The sequence below is a fragment of the Petromyzon marinus genome, chromosome 49 (genome assembly GCF_048934315.1).
Source record: "Petromyzon marinus isolate PM22_M1 ecotype Great Lakes invasive population chromosome 49, UKy_Petmar_22M1.pri1.0, whole genome shotgun sequence".
NCBI classification, from domain to species: Eukaryota; Metazoa; Chordata; class Hyperoartia; order Petromyzontiformes; family Petromyzontidae; genus Petromyzon; species Petromyzon marinus.
This window is the reverse complement of record NC_133715.1, coordinates 5,048,608-5,066,873: the sequence shown is the minus strand read 5'-3', so window position 1 is coordinate 5,066,873 and position 18,266 is coordinate 5,048,608. Positions and strand designations below refer to the sequence as shown.

The 18,266-nt window shown below is 52.7% G+C and overlaps 1 protein-coding gene across 2 annotated transcripts; it reads left to right on the top strand.

The window, feature by feature from the left end:
* Positions 1-2,886: 2,886 nt before the first annotated feature.
* On the top strand, positions 2,887-13,248 carry LOC116952944 (uncharacterized). 2 transcript variants are annotated; one of them, XM_032972692.2, is made up of 3 exons: positions 2,887-3,013; positions 3,966-4,031; positions 4,295-13,248. In XM_032972692.2, exon 3 carries the CDS (start codon positions 4,439-4,441, stop codon positions 5,714-5,716), a length of 1,278 nt encoding a protein of 425 aa, XP_032828583.1. In that variant the 5' UTR covers positions 2,887-3,013; positions 3,966-4,031; positions 4,295-4,438; the 3' UTR covers positions 5,717-13,248. The 2 variants fall into 2 exon arrangements, with proteins under 2 accessions (XP_032828583.1, XP_032828582.1); XM_032972691.2 differs by having other exon boundaries at positions 2,887-3,090.
* Positions 13,249-18,266: the final 5,018 nt, after the last annotated feature.

The window sequence follows — 18,266 nt, the reverse complement described above, 5'->3', positions numbered from 1 at the left end:
GGACTCGCTTACACGCGCACACTCGCTTACAAAAGCACGCACTTTTTTACACTCATACACAGAACACAGCGAAACACACCCACACACAACGCCTACCCCCCCCCCCCCCACAAAGACTTTTGGGGGCAACTGCTGTTAACGACACACGAGAGGCTGGGTGGCCAACACCAGGCCCGGCCGCCTTTGTCTCCCTAGTGGCGATGTTTACACATCATTTGTTAGTCACCGGTGTTGGCCGTGGGCGGGAATCGAACCCGGATGGCTGGGTTCGTATTTGTGTCTGTATAGCATGAACAGACTGTAGGGGCAAGTGCTATGAACCACACACTCACAGACACACTAACAAAGACACACACACTCTCACAGACACACTAACACACTAACAAAGACAAAGACACACACACAATGACACAGGCCCACTCTCACACCTACACACACCATCACACACAAGACCACACACAACGACATTGACACTCTCACACACCCCAAAGACAAATATACCCCGATAGCTATGCAGGCTGTCGGGGCAAGTGCTGTCAGTGAAGACCTATTAAAATCGGAACAGCGCACGACGTCGACGTCGTGGTGTGGACAGTTCTAACGTTCACACTATGATAGATACAAAGATAAAGATCCCCCGTGTAGCCTTAACACTGTTGGGGCAAGTGCTGTTAGCGAGCACCGATGAAAGGCCGGCACGGCACACGAGGGGGTGGGTGGCCAGCACCTCGCCCGGCCACCTTTGTCTCCCCAGTGACGATATTTACACACCGCACCAGGTACTAATTTGAGGTTGAGTCGACCTAGGGGAGGCCCAAGACCGGTTCAGATAATCGTAAACGGTGTTGGCCGTGAGCGGGAATCGAACCCGGGTCACCAGGTTCGTAGAGCAGCGCGCTAACCGCTGCACCACCGCTCCCCACACTCAAATACATTGTGCAGGCACGGGACAAAGGAAGAACCGCACACAAATTAGTGATCTATACAAGAAGACAAAGACACTGTCTCGCACAAATACAATCACATACACAAAGACAAATATCCCCCGTATAGCCTTAACAGACTGTTGGGGAAAGTGCTCTGAGTGATCACCATTGAAGGCCGGCACGGCACACGAGGGGGTGGATGACCACCGCACGTGTACACACAACAACAACAACCGCCGTTCACCACTTAGTGGCGGTAACGTCACCACTGCACTTGTGCCAGGATAGGTGCATGTAGCCCCTACACACTCACACCCGAGCACTACAGGTAATTAATACACAATGGTACACCCACATATCTCGCACACACACACACTACAGACACAAATACTATAAAGATCTCCTTATGACCTCATTGATTGTTGGGGCAAGCGCTGTTAGCGAGCATCTATTCAGCGACACGCACACACAGACACACACACGGGTGGGACAGACACACACACTGGTGACACACACACACGGGTGGCACAGACACACACACGAGTGGCACAGACACACACACGGGTGGCACAGACACACACACGGGTGGCACAGACACACACACGGGTGGGACAGACACACACACACACTGGTGGCACACACACACGGTTGGCACACACACGGGTGGCACACACACACACACGGGTGGCACAGACACACACACTGGCGGCACACAGACACACACGGGTGGCACAGACACACACACAGGTGGCACACACACACACTGGTGGCACACACAGACACACACACTGGTGGCACAGACACACACACAGGTGGCACAGACACACACACGGGTGGCACAGACACACACACTGGTGACACAGACACAACACACGGGTGGGACAGACACACACTCGGGTGGCACACACACACGGGTGGCACACACACACACTGGTGGCATAGACACACACACTGGTGGGACAGACACACACACTGGTGGCACAGACACACACGGGTGGCACACACACACACGGGTGGCACACAACACACACACGGGTGGCACACACAAGTAGATGGTGGCATTTCATGGCGTTTGTGCCAGGCTAAGTGCACTCTCATGAACACACAAAACAAATACAATAGTAAGCAGGGACACACCCGTCCGTCACACATACAGCCACACACTTTGTGTTTCCCGTACGTGCGGTACAGATCACACACGATTAAAAGACAAAGTTCCCCCGTATAGCCTTAACAGACTGTAGGGGCAAGTGTTGTTTGCGAGCACCTATGAAGGCCGGCACGGCACACGATGGGGTCGGTGGCCAGCACCACACCCGACCGCCTTTGTCTCCCCAGTGACGATGTTTGCTACACATCGTACCAGGCACTCGATTGAGACTGAGTCGACCCTAGGGGAGGCCCAGAACCGGTTCAGATAATCGTCAACGGTGTTGGCCGTGAGCGGAAATCGAACCCGGGTCGGCAGGGATCGTAGTGCAGCGCGCTAACCGCTACACCAGCGCCCCCCACACACACACACACAAATATAAATACCCCCGTATAGCCTTCAACAGAATGTTGGGGCAAGTGCTGTTAGCGAGCACCGGAACGACATACGAGGGGGTGGGTGACCAGCACCACGCCACACACACACACATGCACGTACATATACACACACGTGCACACACATGCAGACACACACACACTATCACCCACACACACACCTCCCACCCCACCCCCATACCACCACCCCCACCGCCACCTCCCCCACCCAACCCCCCCAACTCTCCTCCCCCTTACCCCCCCCCCACCCACATCCACACCACCCCCACCCCATCCCGAACACACAAAAAAAATTTGCAATTAAGCTCCAGCCAATCACAGGCGGGCGGCGTGCGCGTGGCGGAGGCAAGGGGGGGAGGGCGGAGGAGGAGGAAGGGGAGGGCGGAGCTGGGGCGGGCGCGCGCGCGCACGCGGACCAATGGGGGCACCCCGCGGGCTCCGAGGTGGAGGCGGCGCGCGCGGGGGACGGAGCGCACACAACGGAGGAGGCGCGCACCGCGAAGCGCGAGAGGAGCGAGCGAGGCGCCCGGGGGTCGCTCGCGGTAGCCACAAGCAACGGGGGTGGGGGGGCCGAAGCCACAGTAGCCAACGGCAGCGGCGGTTGGGTCGCAAGCACGGGGTAGCCACGCAGCTGCACACACACACACACGCGGGCAGCTACGCGACTGCACACACGGACACGGGCAGCCACGCAGCTACGCGCGCGCACACACACGGACACGGGCGGGTGGGCGGCGGCGGCGGCGCGAGGGGGGAACGACCCCGCCGATCAGAGAGCGTCGGAAGCGCGCTCGGGGCGCTTTATCTCGCCTCTCTCTGAGCTCGGATCGGGCGCAGCAGCCCCGGCCACTAGCGTAGCAGCCCCGGCGGTCGGGCGGAGAGAGAGAGAGAGAGCTAGGAGAGAGAGGGAGAGCTAGGACGAGAGAGGGAGAGCTAGGACGAGAGAGGGAGCTAGGACGAGAGCTGGAATCACACGGCGAGCAGCGCTAGAACGTCGGGCGAGTAGCGGGCAGCGGCAGCGGCGAGACATCGACAGTGCACGGAGGAGTTCTAGCGCGGGACGCGTACAATAGCGCGCGTGCAGTGGGTGTGTGTGTGTGGTGCTGTAGAGGAGTGCAGGGGGAGGGAGGGGGGCTGCGTAGCTGGCGGTGTCAGGGAGGCACGTACCACCTTCCCCGCTCTCGACGCGAGAGCCATTTGCGCGGCTGTAGCAGGCGAGCTATTGTGGCGACGACGGCGGCGGTGGTGGTAGCGGCCACGCGCCTTGTGGTGCCGTGCGAGTAGGGAGGGCGAGGTAGGTGAGCGGGGGGCTGAGAAATAGTACGAAGCTTAACGGGGCGCGCTCATTCGACGACGACCGCCGCCGCCACCACCACCACCCGTGGAACTCTTTATTTCGTTATCGGTATTATCGTGTGTGGTTTTTAAAAAATATATATATTTACATTCATATCGCCGGCGAGAATTTTACGGTTTTTTTTTTATTTTTACAAGGTTATATCGACAACCATCTTCGACGGCCAATATCGCGCCGTGGCTTCCTCTACAATCGTCCGAGAGGTAAGTGGCCGAGGTCTCGAGCCGTGGCGTCGGGACAACATACGTGCTCACAGCGGCTCGCCACTACTACCAGCCACCCACACTGCTACACACACCACGACCGCAGTGACTGCCACTCTATCGCTTTGTGTCTTGTGTGCCCTGTGCGTGTCTCTCTCTCGCTCTCACTCACTTGACCACGGGGCACGGCTATTTTTTTTTTACCCCGTCACCTAAGGGCATGCCCGTTGTTGTTGTTGTTGTGTGCTGCGTGTGCGTCAAAGTGACACCGACAGAAGAGAGCGCATCATCATCAACAACAACAACAAACATCATCATCATCAGCTCCAACAACAACAGCCGACGCAACAGCCGCAGCAAACGACACCATCACCACCACCACCACCAAGTGTGTGGAAGGGTGATTGATGGCAGCCACTGCCAGTAACCCATATCTTCCCGGCGGTAGCTCCGGCGGTGGTGGGGTTATGTCGGGAGCCGAGCAAACGCACCCCGCCTACCGCGAGCACGCCAAGCTCCTGCCCGCCGCCGAGTACCTGGGCACGAACGGCCACCTGCCGCCCTTCAGTCCGCAGTGGCTCACGGCCCTGCAACATCACGCGGCCTCGGAGAGCATGGGCCACCATCACCACCACCATCACCACCACCAGCCTCCGTCGCAGGGCGTCGGTTCGTCGCATCACTCGTGGGCCGGCGGCAGTCCGCTCGCCCATCAGGACACGCCGAAGGTGGAAGATATGCAGCAGCAGCAACAGCAGCAGCAGCAGAATCATCATCAGCAGCAGCATCAGCAACAGCAGCAGCAGCAGGATCAGCAGCGACACTCTCCACACGGCGTGTGGGGTCCGAACCCAACGGCGGCCACTCTGCTGCAGTCACCCCCGGGTCAGCAGCCCCATCACCACCAGCAGCAGCAGCAGCACCACCACCATCACCACCATCACCAGAGCGCACTCGCCTACTCGCCGCCGCCCTACGGGCACGCGGGCGCCTCGGGCCTCCTGCCCCTGGGGCTCTCCCCGCTCCACGGGGGGTCTCCACAGCCCGGGCAGGACGGCCCCGGTGTTGGTGGTGGAGGAGGAGGAGGAGGGGGAGGCAGCATCTCGGACACGGAGCTTGAGGAGCCTGCGCCGCCCACCTCGGATGACCTCGAGCAATTCGCCAAGGAGTTCAAGCAGAGGCGGATCAAGCTGGGCTTCACGCAGGCCGACGTGGGCCTGGCGCTGGGCACCCTGTACGGCAACGTCTTCTCGCAGACGACCATCTGCCGCTTCGAGGCGCTGCAGCTGAGCTTCAAGAACATGTGCAAGCTCAAGCCGCTGCTCAGCAAGTGGCTGGAGGAGGCCGACTCGGCCAACGGCTGCGCGGGCGGCGCCTGCGGCCTCGATAAGATGGCAGCGCAGGGTCGCAAGCGCAAGAAGAGGACCTCGATCGAGGTGGCGGTGAAGGGGGCCCTGGAGAAGCACTTCCTGCAGAGCCCCAAGCCCTCGGCGCAGGAGATAACGGCCATAGCCGAGGCGCTGCAGCTCGAGAAGGAGGTGGTGCGCGTGTGGTTCTGCAACCGACGCCAAAAGGAGAAGCGGATGACCGTGCAGGGAGTAGGAGGCCCTGAGGATCAGGGTTTGCAGGGCTCCATGGCTGGAGGGTGCAACAGTCCGAGCCACCATGCCCACCACGCGCTGTGATGTGGGATCCGTGCAGGGAGTGGAGAGGGGGGTGGGGGGCAGTGAGACACCCCCCCCCTCCTCCTCCTCCTGTTTGTCTCGGTGTGTGAGGAGCCGTGGCAGAGCGCGGGACTCGTGCGTGTGTTCGAGGAGACGCGGCGGAGAGAAGGGGGACACGCGGCTGCGACTTTCGCACCATCGCCATCAGCACCATCACTATATACGACCACTGTCACCATCACCGCCAGTACTACGACTGCCACCATCACCAGTATATGCTACCACTGTCACCAGTAACACCATCAGCAGCACCGTCACCTCACACCGTCGGCACTACCAGCAGCAGCACCACCAGCAGCTGCAGCTGCAGAAACACCAACATTACAGGCAGATTCATCACCAACACCATCGTCAAATTCTCCACCACTACCAACGTTAAAAAACACCCTTCACCACCACCACTACAATTGGAAAATTCGCCACCAACATCATCTCGAGCACGACCACAACCACCACGGCTTTCAATGCTGCTGCGAATAGCATCAGTTGGATTTCATCATCAGCATCGTCGGCTTCATTGGTGAGGTCGACATCTTCTTTGTCATCATCATCAGCAGCATCATCAGCAGCCACATGATCATCATCATCAGCACCTTCATTGTCAACAGCAGCTGCAGCACCGTAATCGTAACCTTCGGTTCAATTATTGGCATCATCATCATCAGCGGCAGCACTAAGGTGCTCATCATCCTGACCAACCATTATCATCATCATCATAAAGACCAGCACCGCAATCATCATCTTCATCACCACGACTACCAAAATCGGCATCATCAACAGCATTGGCATCATCCGTACCATTCTCATCAGCAGCAACAGCAGCATCTCAACACGAATGAGAAAATTACGAATCCGAGAAAAATCACGCGCGGCCGCAAACCTCCATCGCGCGCAGGTGAACTGAGCGAACAAGCTGACTGCGGCGTTGATTTGACGCGGCGAAGTGCATGGGAGAGGGAAGTCTCCGCTTAAGAAACCCCCTTTACGATATCTGTGGTGGATAGCAAAGGGGAGAAGACATCCGTGTGGATAGCAGCGAGAGGAGACTTGTGTGACTTGATGGCGGTGTGGTTGATGGTCACTTTGCGACGCTCCCAGCATCATCGCAAGCCGAGTCGTAGCCGCTGTACGTGCCAACAGCATTGTGAGAACACCGTCACCAGCAGCAGCATCATCATCATCAGACAACCGTGATCACTTTACATCAGCTGTCAACGCGTAGAGCAGCGGTAACTTCAATTTTTACCATCACGCGTCAACATCACCAACATGATCACCACCACCACCACAAATAACGCCATCGCCGTCGTTACTTTGTTGTCGCTGTGAAACAGCGACACAACAACAACACGCGTAGCAACTCCGACGTGGACAACATCACCGACGTAACACACGCACACGTAATGACAACACGGAACCACGCATGTGACACGAGACACAACGGCCATAACACGACCACGAGTCCCACCGCCACCGTCCGACACGAACACAACGGCAGCCGCACAAGCCGTCAACGCCACATCAACACAACCACGACACACGTTGACACAACCGACACAAACAAAATCGCACGGCACACAACCACGCGTGAACAACACGGCCACTCACCACCGCATCCCATGCTTTTGAGACACGAGTTCAGTCGGGGCACAATTATGTCATAAAATTATTTTTTAGCTCCTTATTTGCGTAATTATTTTGGGGTGGCAGCTTTTGTGTGTGTGTGTCTATGCCAAGTGGAATATTTGACATCCCGCCGTCATAATGTTGCATACATACACATAATAGACGTGTGTGTGTGTAGTAGTAGGCAGGGCCTGTGTGTTGTGTAATGTGTATGTGTGTACGTGGCACAGTGTAATACTGTAGATGTGTGTAGGCACCCGTGTGTATGTGCACGCATTGTGCACGAACAACGCAAAAGGGAGGCGATGCTGCAGTGCCGTTAGCACGACACCCAAACAAAAATAATAATCAAGAGTTCGAATCCTGGTCACGGATAACATCGGTGGCGAAGTTAATTTCTGAGCGCGTCTTTGGGGGGCGCTTCGCCTTCAAAGATCCGCACTCACGATCCTGGTGATGTGCGGCGAACAACAAAAATCACGTTCGCCGATATGGCTCAGAATGGGGTGGGTAGGGTGGGTCTTCATCCAGCAGTGGATTTGCAAAGGCCCCTGTGCATTGGACTACGATGGCACATTGTGTCGCGTCCGATGTTCATCACGCGGTGTCGAGCATCCATATATAAGAGATTACGTACTGGGCTATATGTGTACATGCGTGTGTGTGTGTTGTGTATGTACACGTTATGCACACACACGTGTACTCATTGCGTGTATGTATGTTAATAGGTAATGCGCACACGTGTACTGTACTATTACATGTATGTGTACCTGTAATTTGCGTCGGTAACGCTTCGTGTATTTTTACATATAGACGAAATGTGTACATGTGCGCACAGCGTGTATATGTGCAAATACACAGTCGGCCCACGTACTGTGTATATGTACCAATACACAGTCGAATTAAAATGTGTGTATGTACACACTACTTTCTATGTACAAATACTATTTGTGCATGCATGGTGTGTCCGTACACATGCTATATGCTGTGTGTATGCAGTGCATACAATATACGCGCACGTGTTCGCGATTACATATGTACGTACACACGTGCAATGTACATGTGTGCGTGTGAGGTGTGTGTGTGTATTGGGATACATATTAGCGGGATGTCAAATAATTAAAATGCTCCGTTATTAACACAAGCGAATACAAATGCACGTTGCATATGCACATACACATTTAGCAAGCATTCTCACGTACGCTTATTACAACGGCATATGCATCTGTACGTACACGTGGGCGCATATGTATCCATATGTGCATACACACACTGATACAGGTACATACGCATGCATGTACACTTGGATACGTCCTGTTTCACATACGTGGACGCACAGATACCTGTGGACGGATGTACACGGACATTCAGTACATGTACACGCATGTAATATGCATACGTGACCGTACATAATTTAAATACTTGCATATTGCTATAACGCGTGTACACACCACACGATGGCTTCCACACGCACAAATACACGATTATACAAATGTGCATACGTAACTAATTACGCAGCGTATGCATACATAGATATATACAGAAACGGATGTACACGCATATACCAAAAAGAAAAATACACAGGTACAGACGTATACACAGAAACACGATGACACACATGAAAGACGATTTATAGATGCATACACAATGGTACACACACCGACAGTCACACACGCACCGATGCAGACTAAACAAAGACACACACCGACCCGGCAACACACGCGCAGACACAATGACACACTGACACACACACGCGCAGACACAATGACACACTGACACACACGCAGACACACACCGACACAGCCACACACGCGCGGACACAATGACACACTGACACACGCGCAGACACAATGACACACTGACACACACGCAGACACACCGACACAGCCACACACGCGCGGACACAATGCCACACTGACACACGCGCAGACACAATGGCACACTGACACGCACACTGACACACGCGCAGACACAATGGCATACTGACACACACGCGCGCAGACACAATGACGCGCGGACACACGCGCAGACACAATGACACACTGACACACGCGCGCAGACACAATGACACACGCGGACACACGCGCAGACACAATGCCACACGGACACGCGCAGACACACACACCGACACAGCCACACACGCGCGGACACAATGACACACTGACACACACACGCGCAGACACAGACACGCACACTGACACACGCGCAGACACAATGACACACACTGACACACCCGCGCGCGGACACAATGACGCACACACCGACAGATACACACGCGCGCGCGGACACAGTGACACACACGGATACACCCGCAGACACACGCACACACGAGTGTCTTAAACACGCGGCTTTTAACAATGCTTTGGATTTTGTGGTTTTGGTCTCTGTGCGCGCGCGTGTGCGTGTTGTTTCTGTAAAGGAGTGTGACATAAGAATGGGAACTGCAGGGCTGTGTTGTTGGGAATCCATTGACTGCTTATGTTGAGTCAAATGTGAGTACAATTCTTTAACATATCTCAAATCTTAAATTCCACCCCCAGAGTATCGTTCCTCCCTGATACGAGCCAAACATTTTGCCACATCCGGAGCCGTACTTTATACGTACCAATTATGATAATAATAACAACAGCAGCAGCAGCGTTATTACTTCGATTATTCAATTAACTGAGTATTTTATTTTGGGATAGATTTTTTTGTTTTTAAACGAAAGATTGAGATCGGTAATTTATTTATTTTGACCAACTCTCAGTGCTGTATAAAATAACCATCTATTATTATTTAAAGTATATGACTTAAGTCATTGTGGTATACATATATATCAAATGCGTTGTATTGTTAAAGAGGGGACATTTTGACGAGCCTTGTAAATTTACGTAAAATGTAAATTCCTAATTGTTTTAAATGTGCTTTAGAATCGTTCGTTTCTTTTTTAAAAATGAATTTATATTTTACAGCTTCCATGTAGAATTTATATTGTGCCAACTCAAATGTAACATTGAATGCGCTCACACGCACGCGCGCGCGCACGCACACATTCCCTAGGCTAAAGATAGTGAGTGGGTGGTTAAATATTCTTACATGAATAACGTGAGAAATGTTATAAATAAGTTTATTAAATAAATTTGGTTTAATTATGATGCACTGCAAATTAAGAGATAATTATATTGTTGTCCGGCGCGCGCGCGCACACATCTACACACACATTGGCACACAAAGACAAAGATCCCCCGTATAGCCTTAACAGACTGTTGGGGCAAGTGCTGTTAGCAAGCGCCGATGAAGGCCGGAACGGTACACGAGGGAGTGGGTGGCCAGCACCACACGCGTACACAAACACAAACACGCAAAAGTGAAAGTGCTACAGAGTTTTAGTATAAAAAAAGACCGCAAAACGATAAAGTTTAACTTTTTTAATTCATGTGGCTGTCGACATGTTACGTGAATTTGAAATGTAAGTTTAAATAGAGGGATTAGTGTGTCCAATAGTGCGCGTGGCTGTGTATATATGTCTTTGTATATGTATGTATTCGAGTGTACATATGTATGCATCGTTATAATTGTCATATGTACGTACACGCACATGTACACACGTATGTATGTATCTTATACAGTACACGCATTATGTATTCATTCATATGTTTACACGGTTATGTACACACATACGTACGTACGCGCTATAACGGCACGTCATCGACGTTACACGTGTACGTGTCTGCTTGTGCATCACATGCTAGGGAGTGTTTTTTTGTGCGCGTTTTTACGCGTATACAGCAGCAGAGTACGCGTCGATTTAAAGTACGGTTTGGATGATATAATTGTTAAATCGGGTAAAATTAAAATGTTTTTGGCGCGTTCGGCGAAAACTTCCAAAGCCTCCCTCGAATTTGACGGAGTTTCTCGAGAGATATATAAAAAAAAACCAATAGTATCAGTGGAAATAATAAAATAATCACGGTGATAATTGTGATAATTTACAGCTCCATTATCAATCCACTGCTGGATGAAGGTGTCTTGTTATGGGGTGTCCGTTTGACCATACTTCACCGTCCGGGTCACTGCGACTTATAATAAAGAGGGTAGTTTTAAATAAGTAAGTAACAAATGTAATTAATATTTCTAAAGTACACGCAACAAAAATGAGTCGCATTATTATTTCCTTGCTAAAACGTGGAATTGTGTGCGTTGGGACACAATCTACATCAGAGTTAAAAATATTGAACGCGTTGCGGTACTTTAAGATAGTATAAATGACTTGAACGTTATATATATTTTTCGACAGCGATGTGCAAAAAGTTTGCCCGTTAAGATTAATTGTCAAAAAAATCGTTTCACAACAACTTTTGCACGTGTTAAATGCATCCGCGTTCAACACAATGCATCTGTGTGTGCGTGTGTGTTATATGTGTCTGTGTATACATGGGGAGCGGTAGTGTAGTGGTTAGCACACCGCGCTACGAACAATTCGACCCGAGTTCGATTCCCGCCCACGACCAATAGCAGTGGCGATTATCTGAACCGGTCCCGGGTTTCCCCCTAGATCAACTCAGCCTTGGTTCTGGCCACACCACCCCCCCCCTCCCCGTGTGTCGGCCTTCATAGGTGCTCGCTAACAGTACTTGCCCCCAAAGTATGTTAAGGTTATACGGGGAATATTTGTATATGTGTGTGTATATATAGAACACATACACGTGACACGTGCTTTTTTAATGGTGTGCGTGTACACGGGCAACATACCCTGATGCACAAACATACACATACCCTTGCACATGTATTACACTCATGAACGCACGTACCCATCACACACACACACATGCCTACAGTCCTACACTCATGCATATCGGAATTACACGCACATTCATACACAAAGACAAATATCCCCCATATAGCCTTAACAGACTGTTGGGGCAAGTGATGTTAGCGAGCACACACAAACACACTCTTTACACACGCGCGTACACGCACGCACATACACATACGTACACGCATACACGTGCTGGCACACACACACCACCCATACACAATTACACAAGCCCAGCGTGAGTTTACCGGTTACGTAATATTCTGTTTAAAGAAGTTACAGCACTCCCAACTCGGGATTATACGGCGCAAACTTGACAAAGAGAGAGAGAGAGGGAGGCGGGGAGACGCAACACGTGGAGGCATACTCGCACTCCCAACGCACAACGACTCTTCAAAACACTCGCCAAAATGTCACACTTCTACCACCGTATTCTCCCGATTCGTAGGACGCTCCGGAAAGTAAGACGCACCCCCTAAGCCCACAACCTCCGCCCCCCCCCCCCCCCCCCCAAAGAAAATCTTATTTTAGTTTTCCCGGTGTCTAAGTTTTGACAAATCCGCTCACGCCGGATTATAAGACGCACCCCCCCCCCCCCCACCGTTTCCTACCCACCCGCCACAACTTTGTGCTGTGTTTCGATACAGCGCGAGGGGTGGGTGGGTGTGCGTCTTATAATCGGGAGAATACGGTAGCCGTGTGTGTGCGTCAGTGACTTTAAAGTGCGCGGACTTTTTGTTTTGGGGGGGGGGGGGAGTGGGGGGGTTGCGGAGGGCGATGAGGGGGGGTGGTGATGGGGTTGGGGACGGGGGCGGAAGAATCGTGTAATGATACAAACAAGTAAAAAAATGATCATAAATACTCGTCGATATAAAATTACGTGTCTAGTTGGAACATGAGGCATCGATGGACATAAGATATACAATTGTGTTTGTAAAGTATATATGTACATGTACACAACCGATTGGAATTATGACGTGACCCAGGGAATTTTTGAATATTATTATTATATACCTGTGGCCTTTGCTCTATTTATTTTTATTATTAATAAATTTGTTAGGAGAATGAAGGCGAATGCGTGGATGATTCTTTACGGCGGCGCGCGTGGGGTGTGTGTGTGCGGTGTGTTGTGTGCGGTGTGTGTGCGTTAGTGTATGGTGTGTGTGTGCGGTGTGTGTATGGTGTGTGTGTGCGGTGTGTGTGGTGTGTGTGTGCGGTGTGTGTGTATGGTGTGTGTGTGTGCGGTGTGTTGTGTGTGCGGTGTGTGTGCGTGTGTGTATGGGGTGTGTGTGCGGTGTGTGTGCGTATGGTGTGTGTGTGCGGTGTGTGTGTGCGGTGTGTAGTGGGGAGCGGTGGCGCAGCGGTTAGCGCGCTCTGCGGTCCGAACTCCGCCAGAGTCCCGAGTTCGATCCCCGCTCCTCACGACGAAGGACGGTAGCGAATATCTCTGCACCGGTCCCCGCGTCTGCCCCTAGGTCGACTCAGCCTTTAACGAGTACCTGGTGTGTAGAACAGAAAACAACACATTAGCACTGGGAAGACAAAGGCGGCATTGGCCACATCGACCCCCAATTGTCTGCGATACGGGGGGAATCTCTGTCTTGTCCGTGTGCTTGCCGATATCCGTGGCGAGTGATTTCTGAACCGGTCACTTGACTCGACCTCTAGGTCGACTCAGCCTTAAATTACTCTACTTCCTGGTCGTGGTGGTGTATATCACTGGGGAGAGACAAAGGCGGCCGGGCATGGTGGTGGCCAACAGCACTTATCTCAAGAGCCTGTATGTCTATACCGGGTGTCTTTGTTATTCGGCTTTCATGTGTGTGTATGTATACGCGTGCGTATTTGTGTTCGTACAGGTATGCACGTTGGTGTATACGTGTATGGATATCTCTGCATTTTGTTTTTATATGTGTTCATGACATGAATGAGTGTTTATGTGTTGGCGTATGTGTATTACTTTATGGCCCTGTTTGTGTGTGCGTGTGTGTGTGCTTTTGTCTGTACGTGCATTTGTGTTCACGTACTGTGTATGCGTGTCCATGTGTTTGTGTATGATATGTCCAAGCACCCTGTATGCACAGACATACACAAAGACACATTGGCTGGACACACGCACACTCTAAATAAACTTCCGTGGAGCGGTGGCGCAGGGGTTAGCGCACTGCCCTGAGAAACCTCACGACCTAAGTTCAATTCGTACGGCTAACATCAGTGGCGAGTTTACTGGAGGGGTCCTGCTTTACCTGCCCAGACCGACGAAGGTGGTGAAGTATGGTCAAACAACCCCCCATTGACCGACACGGATGTGGCCTAGGCCTTCATACATCAGTCGATTGACAATGGGCTGTAAATGATTATAGCAACTTTCACAGTCGAGCGATTACCAGTTCAAGGTTTGCTGATGAAGGTGTGTATGTGTGTACGTCTGTCTGTCACTCTATATGAGTTCACCTGTGTGTGTGTGTGGAGCGGTGGCGCTACAAACCCGGAGGGCCGAGTTCGACCGCTTGCCCTGGGTCGTACCTGCCGTGGTCCGTAAAACATCTGCACTACGGAGACAAAGGCGGCCGGGCGTGGTGTTGGACCCCAAACCTTGTCATGTGGTATTTTCCAGCCTTCCAGCTACTCGCTAACAGCACTCGCCAAACAGTCTGTTAAGGCTACACGGGGGATTTTTATCTTTGTTGTGGGCTTATGTTTGTGTGTGTGTGTGTGTTTACGAATGTGCGTGTGTGTTTGATGTGTGTGTGGGGTTGTGTTCGTGAAAGTGTATTTGTATATTTTATTTGTGTATGCGCGTAGGGTTATGCTTGTGTGAGAATGTTTGTGCGGTTTGTGTGTGTGTGTGAGCGCACGTGCTCTTCACGCACACAGCTCTCACATCCACAAGCGGTCTCATCAATGGGTAGCTCCTGCGGTGTGTGAACTCACAGTCCAAGTGACACAAAGGCGACCGGGCGTGATGCTGGCCACACCACTGCGTGTTCCGCGCCTTAATAGGTGCTCGCTGACAAGACGAACCCCAACAGTCTGAAAGGTCAAATAGGGATGTTTAGCGTGCGTGCGTCTGCGTTTGTGTATCGCGTTCATGTTTACGTGTGCGTGTGCGCATATGAACGCATGCGTTTGCATGTGTGGGTGTCTTTGTGTTTACGTTGTGCATTTGTGTCGTGTGTGTGTGCCGTGTGTGTCGTGTGTGTGTGCCGTGTGTGTGTGTACCATGTGTGTGCCGTGTGTGTGTGTACCATGTGTGTGTGTCGTGTGTGTGTGCCGTGTGTGTGCCGTGTGTGTCGTGTGTGTGTCGTGTGTATGTGTGCCGTGTGTGTGTTGTGTGTGTGTCGTGTGTGTGCCGTGTGTGTGCCGTGTGTGTGTCGTGTGTGTGTCGTGTGTGTGCCGTGTGTGTGTGCCGTGTGTGTGTCGTGTGTGTGTGCCGTGTGTGTGTCGTGTGTGTGTCGTGTGTGTGCCGTGTGTGTGTGCCGTGTGTGTGTCGTGTGTGTGTGTGCCGTGTGTGTGTGCCGTGTGTGTGTCGTGTGTGTGTGTGTGCCGTGTGTGTGCCGTGTGTGTGTGTGCCATGTGTGTGTGTGTGTCGTGTGTGTGTGTGCCGTGTGTGTGTATGCCGTGTGTGTGCCGTGTGTGTGTGTCGTGTGTGTGTGTCGTGTGTGTCGTGTGTGTGTAATGCCGTGTGTGTGTGCCGTGTGTGTGTGTGTGCCGTGTGTGTGTGTGTGCCGTGTGTGTGTGCCGTGTGTGTGTGCCGTGTGTGTGTGCCATGTGTGTATGTGTGTCGTGTGTGTGTGTGTGTCGTGTGTGTGTGCCATGTGTGTATGTGTGTCGTGTGTGTGTGCCGTGTGTGTGTGTCGTGTGTGTGTGTGCCGTGTGTGTGTGTCGTGTGTGTGTGTGCCGTGTGTGTGTGCCGTGTGTGTGCCGTGTGTGTGTGCCGTGTGTGTATGTGTGTCGTGTGTGTGTGCCGTGTGTCGTGCGTGCGAGTTGCAGCGCGCTGCGCTACAAACTCGGCGACCCGAGTTCGATTCCCGCTCACGGCCAAACCACACCGGTGACGATTATCCAAACCGGTCCTGAGCCTCCCACTAGTTCGACTCAGCCTCAAATGAGTGCCTGGTGCGATGTGTAAACATCGCCACTGGGGAGACAAAGGCGGCCGGGTGTGGTGCTGGCCACCCACGCCCTCATGTGCTGTGCCGGCCTTCATAGGTGCTGCTCGCTAACAGCACTTGCCTCAACAGTGTGTTAAGGCTATAGGGGGGATCTTTGTCTTCATGTGTTGCAGTAATATTTGTTTACATATTGCCAGCGTCTGGGCCTCGCGTAGGTCGACTCAGGCTTAAATTACCATCAGTTTTCAACGTAGCGGAGTGGTGTGAGTCACTAACATCAGCGATACGAGTGAGACAAAGGCGGCCGCGCGGGCGTCCGTGATCAATGAGTGCCCAAGTAAACAAGTGACGGATATGAATGTCGTTATCTAATCTACTGCTGGATGGGGGGGGGTCGCCTGGCTATACTTCACCATGCTGGTCGGCTCGGGTGGATGGCGGTGTAGGCGGGGGGAGGGGGGCTATGCCACAGCCTGGGATCGAACTCATCGTGCGAGGTTCACAGTGGAGAATGCTGACCGCTGCGCCACCGCTCCAAACCGGTGACTTCACGCGCGGTTACTTTATTTGCAAGATGATTGATGTCCCTTATTTTCCAACAGGTGAGAGCTCATTCATCGAACATTTTACTTACAATGAAAGGTAATTGACGAATAGTAGCACTGCTGAAACGGGCATTGGAGCAGCGCTCATTCCAATTTGCGATTCAATGGGCCAGTGGAAATTCCACGTTCCCGTGGCGGGGTCAGTCTATCCATGTAAGTACCTTTTTATAATGAGTGTATTCATACTTGAAGATGCATTTTAATCACCACCACCACGATTGACCACCACTACCGCAACTACCACACGCAACCACAAACCACGACCACCACCATCGACACCACTGTAATATTAGTTGCGTGAAAAGTTTTATGAATCCGTGAGCGCGCGGCTCCGTTTGGCTCACAGTAACCGAGGGTTGGCAGTGTGCACGTGCGCACTCTGCGTGTGCACCTCATGGTCAGCCGAAGGCCCTCATCCACTGCTGGATGAAGGCGTCTCCGAGTCGTCGCCATCTCTTTGACGCTCGCCCGGCACACGCGAGCTGAATGCACACAGACAAATATCCCTCGCCCACCCACCCTATAGGCTCAACACACTATTAGTGCAAGTGCTGTTCGCGAGCACCTAAGAAGACCGGTACGGCACGCGTGGGGTGGCAAAGTACCACGCCCGGCCGCCTTTGTCTCCCTATTCACCACGTTTACACATTCCACTGGTTACTCATTCTAGGCTGAGTCGACCTAGGGGCGAGGCCCACGACCTGGTTCGCATAATCGTCACCGGCGCTGGGTGGCCGGGTGCGGAAGTCGAGCCCTGGGGGCTATCGGATTTCGGAGCGCAGCCGCCGCTTACCGCTGCACCACCGCTCCACCCGGCACGCGCACTCGGCGCGCGGCGTCTGAACGCGCCCGCGTCTCGCGGGACAAACCGGGCACTGCCGCTTGCTGCACGACGGCACACCGACACTTCTTAATCCAGCAGCAGCAGCAAAAATAAAAATAACGAGTGATCCTCATCGCTCCGTCTCCACGGTGGAACGTTCATCTCTCTGTCTCCATCTCCCTCTATATCTCTCTCCCCCTCTCTCTCTCTCTGTCTCCCTCTATCTATCTATCTTCCTCCCTCTCTCTCTCGGCTGCCACTCACGACCATCCTTAGTCTCGACCGCAGGCCACAGATGACGGGTCCCTATATCCCGAGCCCCAATCAACTTCTCTCAACAGCCATCGCGATATGTCTAACTTGCTACAAAGGCGGCCAGGCGTGTTCCTGCCCCCCCCCCCCCCCCCACACACCCCACCCACAACACCCCCTTCGTGTGCCGTGTTGGCCTTCGTAAGTGCTACTCGCTCACAGCCCCTTGCCCCAACAGTCTATTATATGGGGGGTATAGGGATCTTTATTTTTTGTGCATTGGGCGCGCGTG

Bases quoted from the DNA above. Each gene is read 5' to 3' on its own strand.
- LOC116952944 (XM_032972692.2), top strand. From the start codon at position 4,439: ATGGCAGCCACTGCCAGTAACCCATATCTTCCCGGCGGTAGCTCCGGC.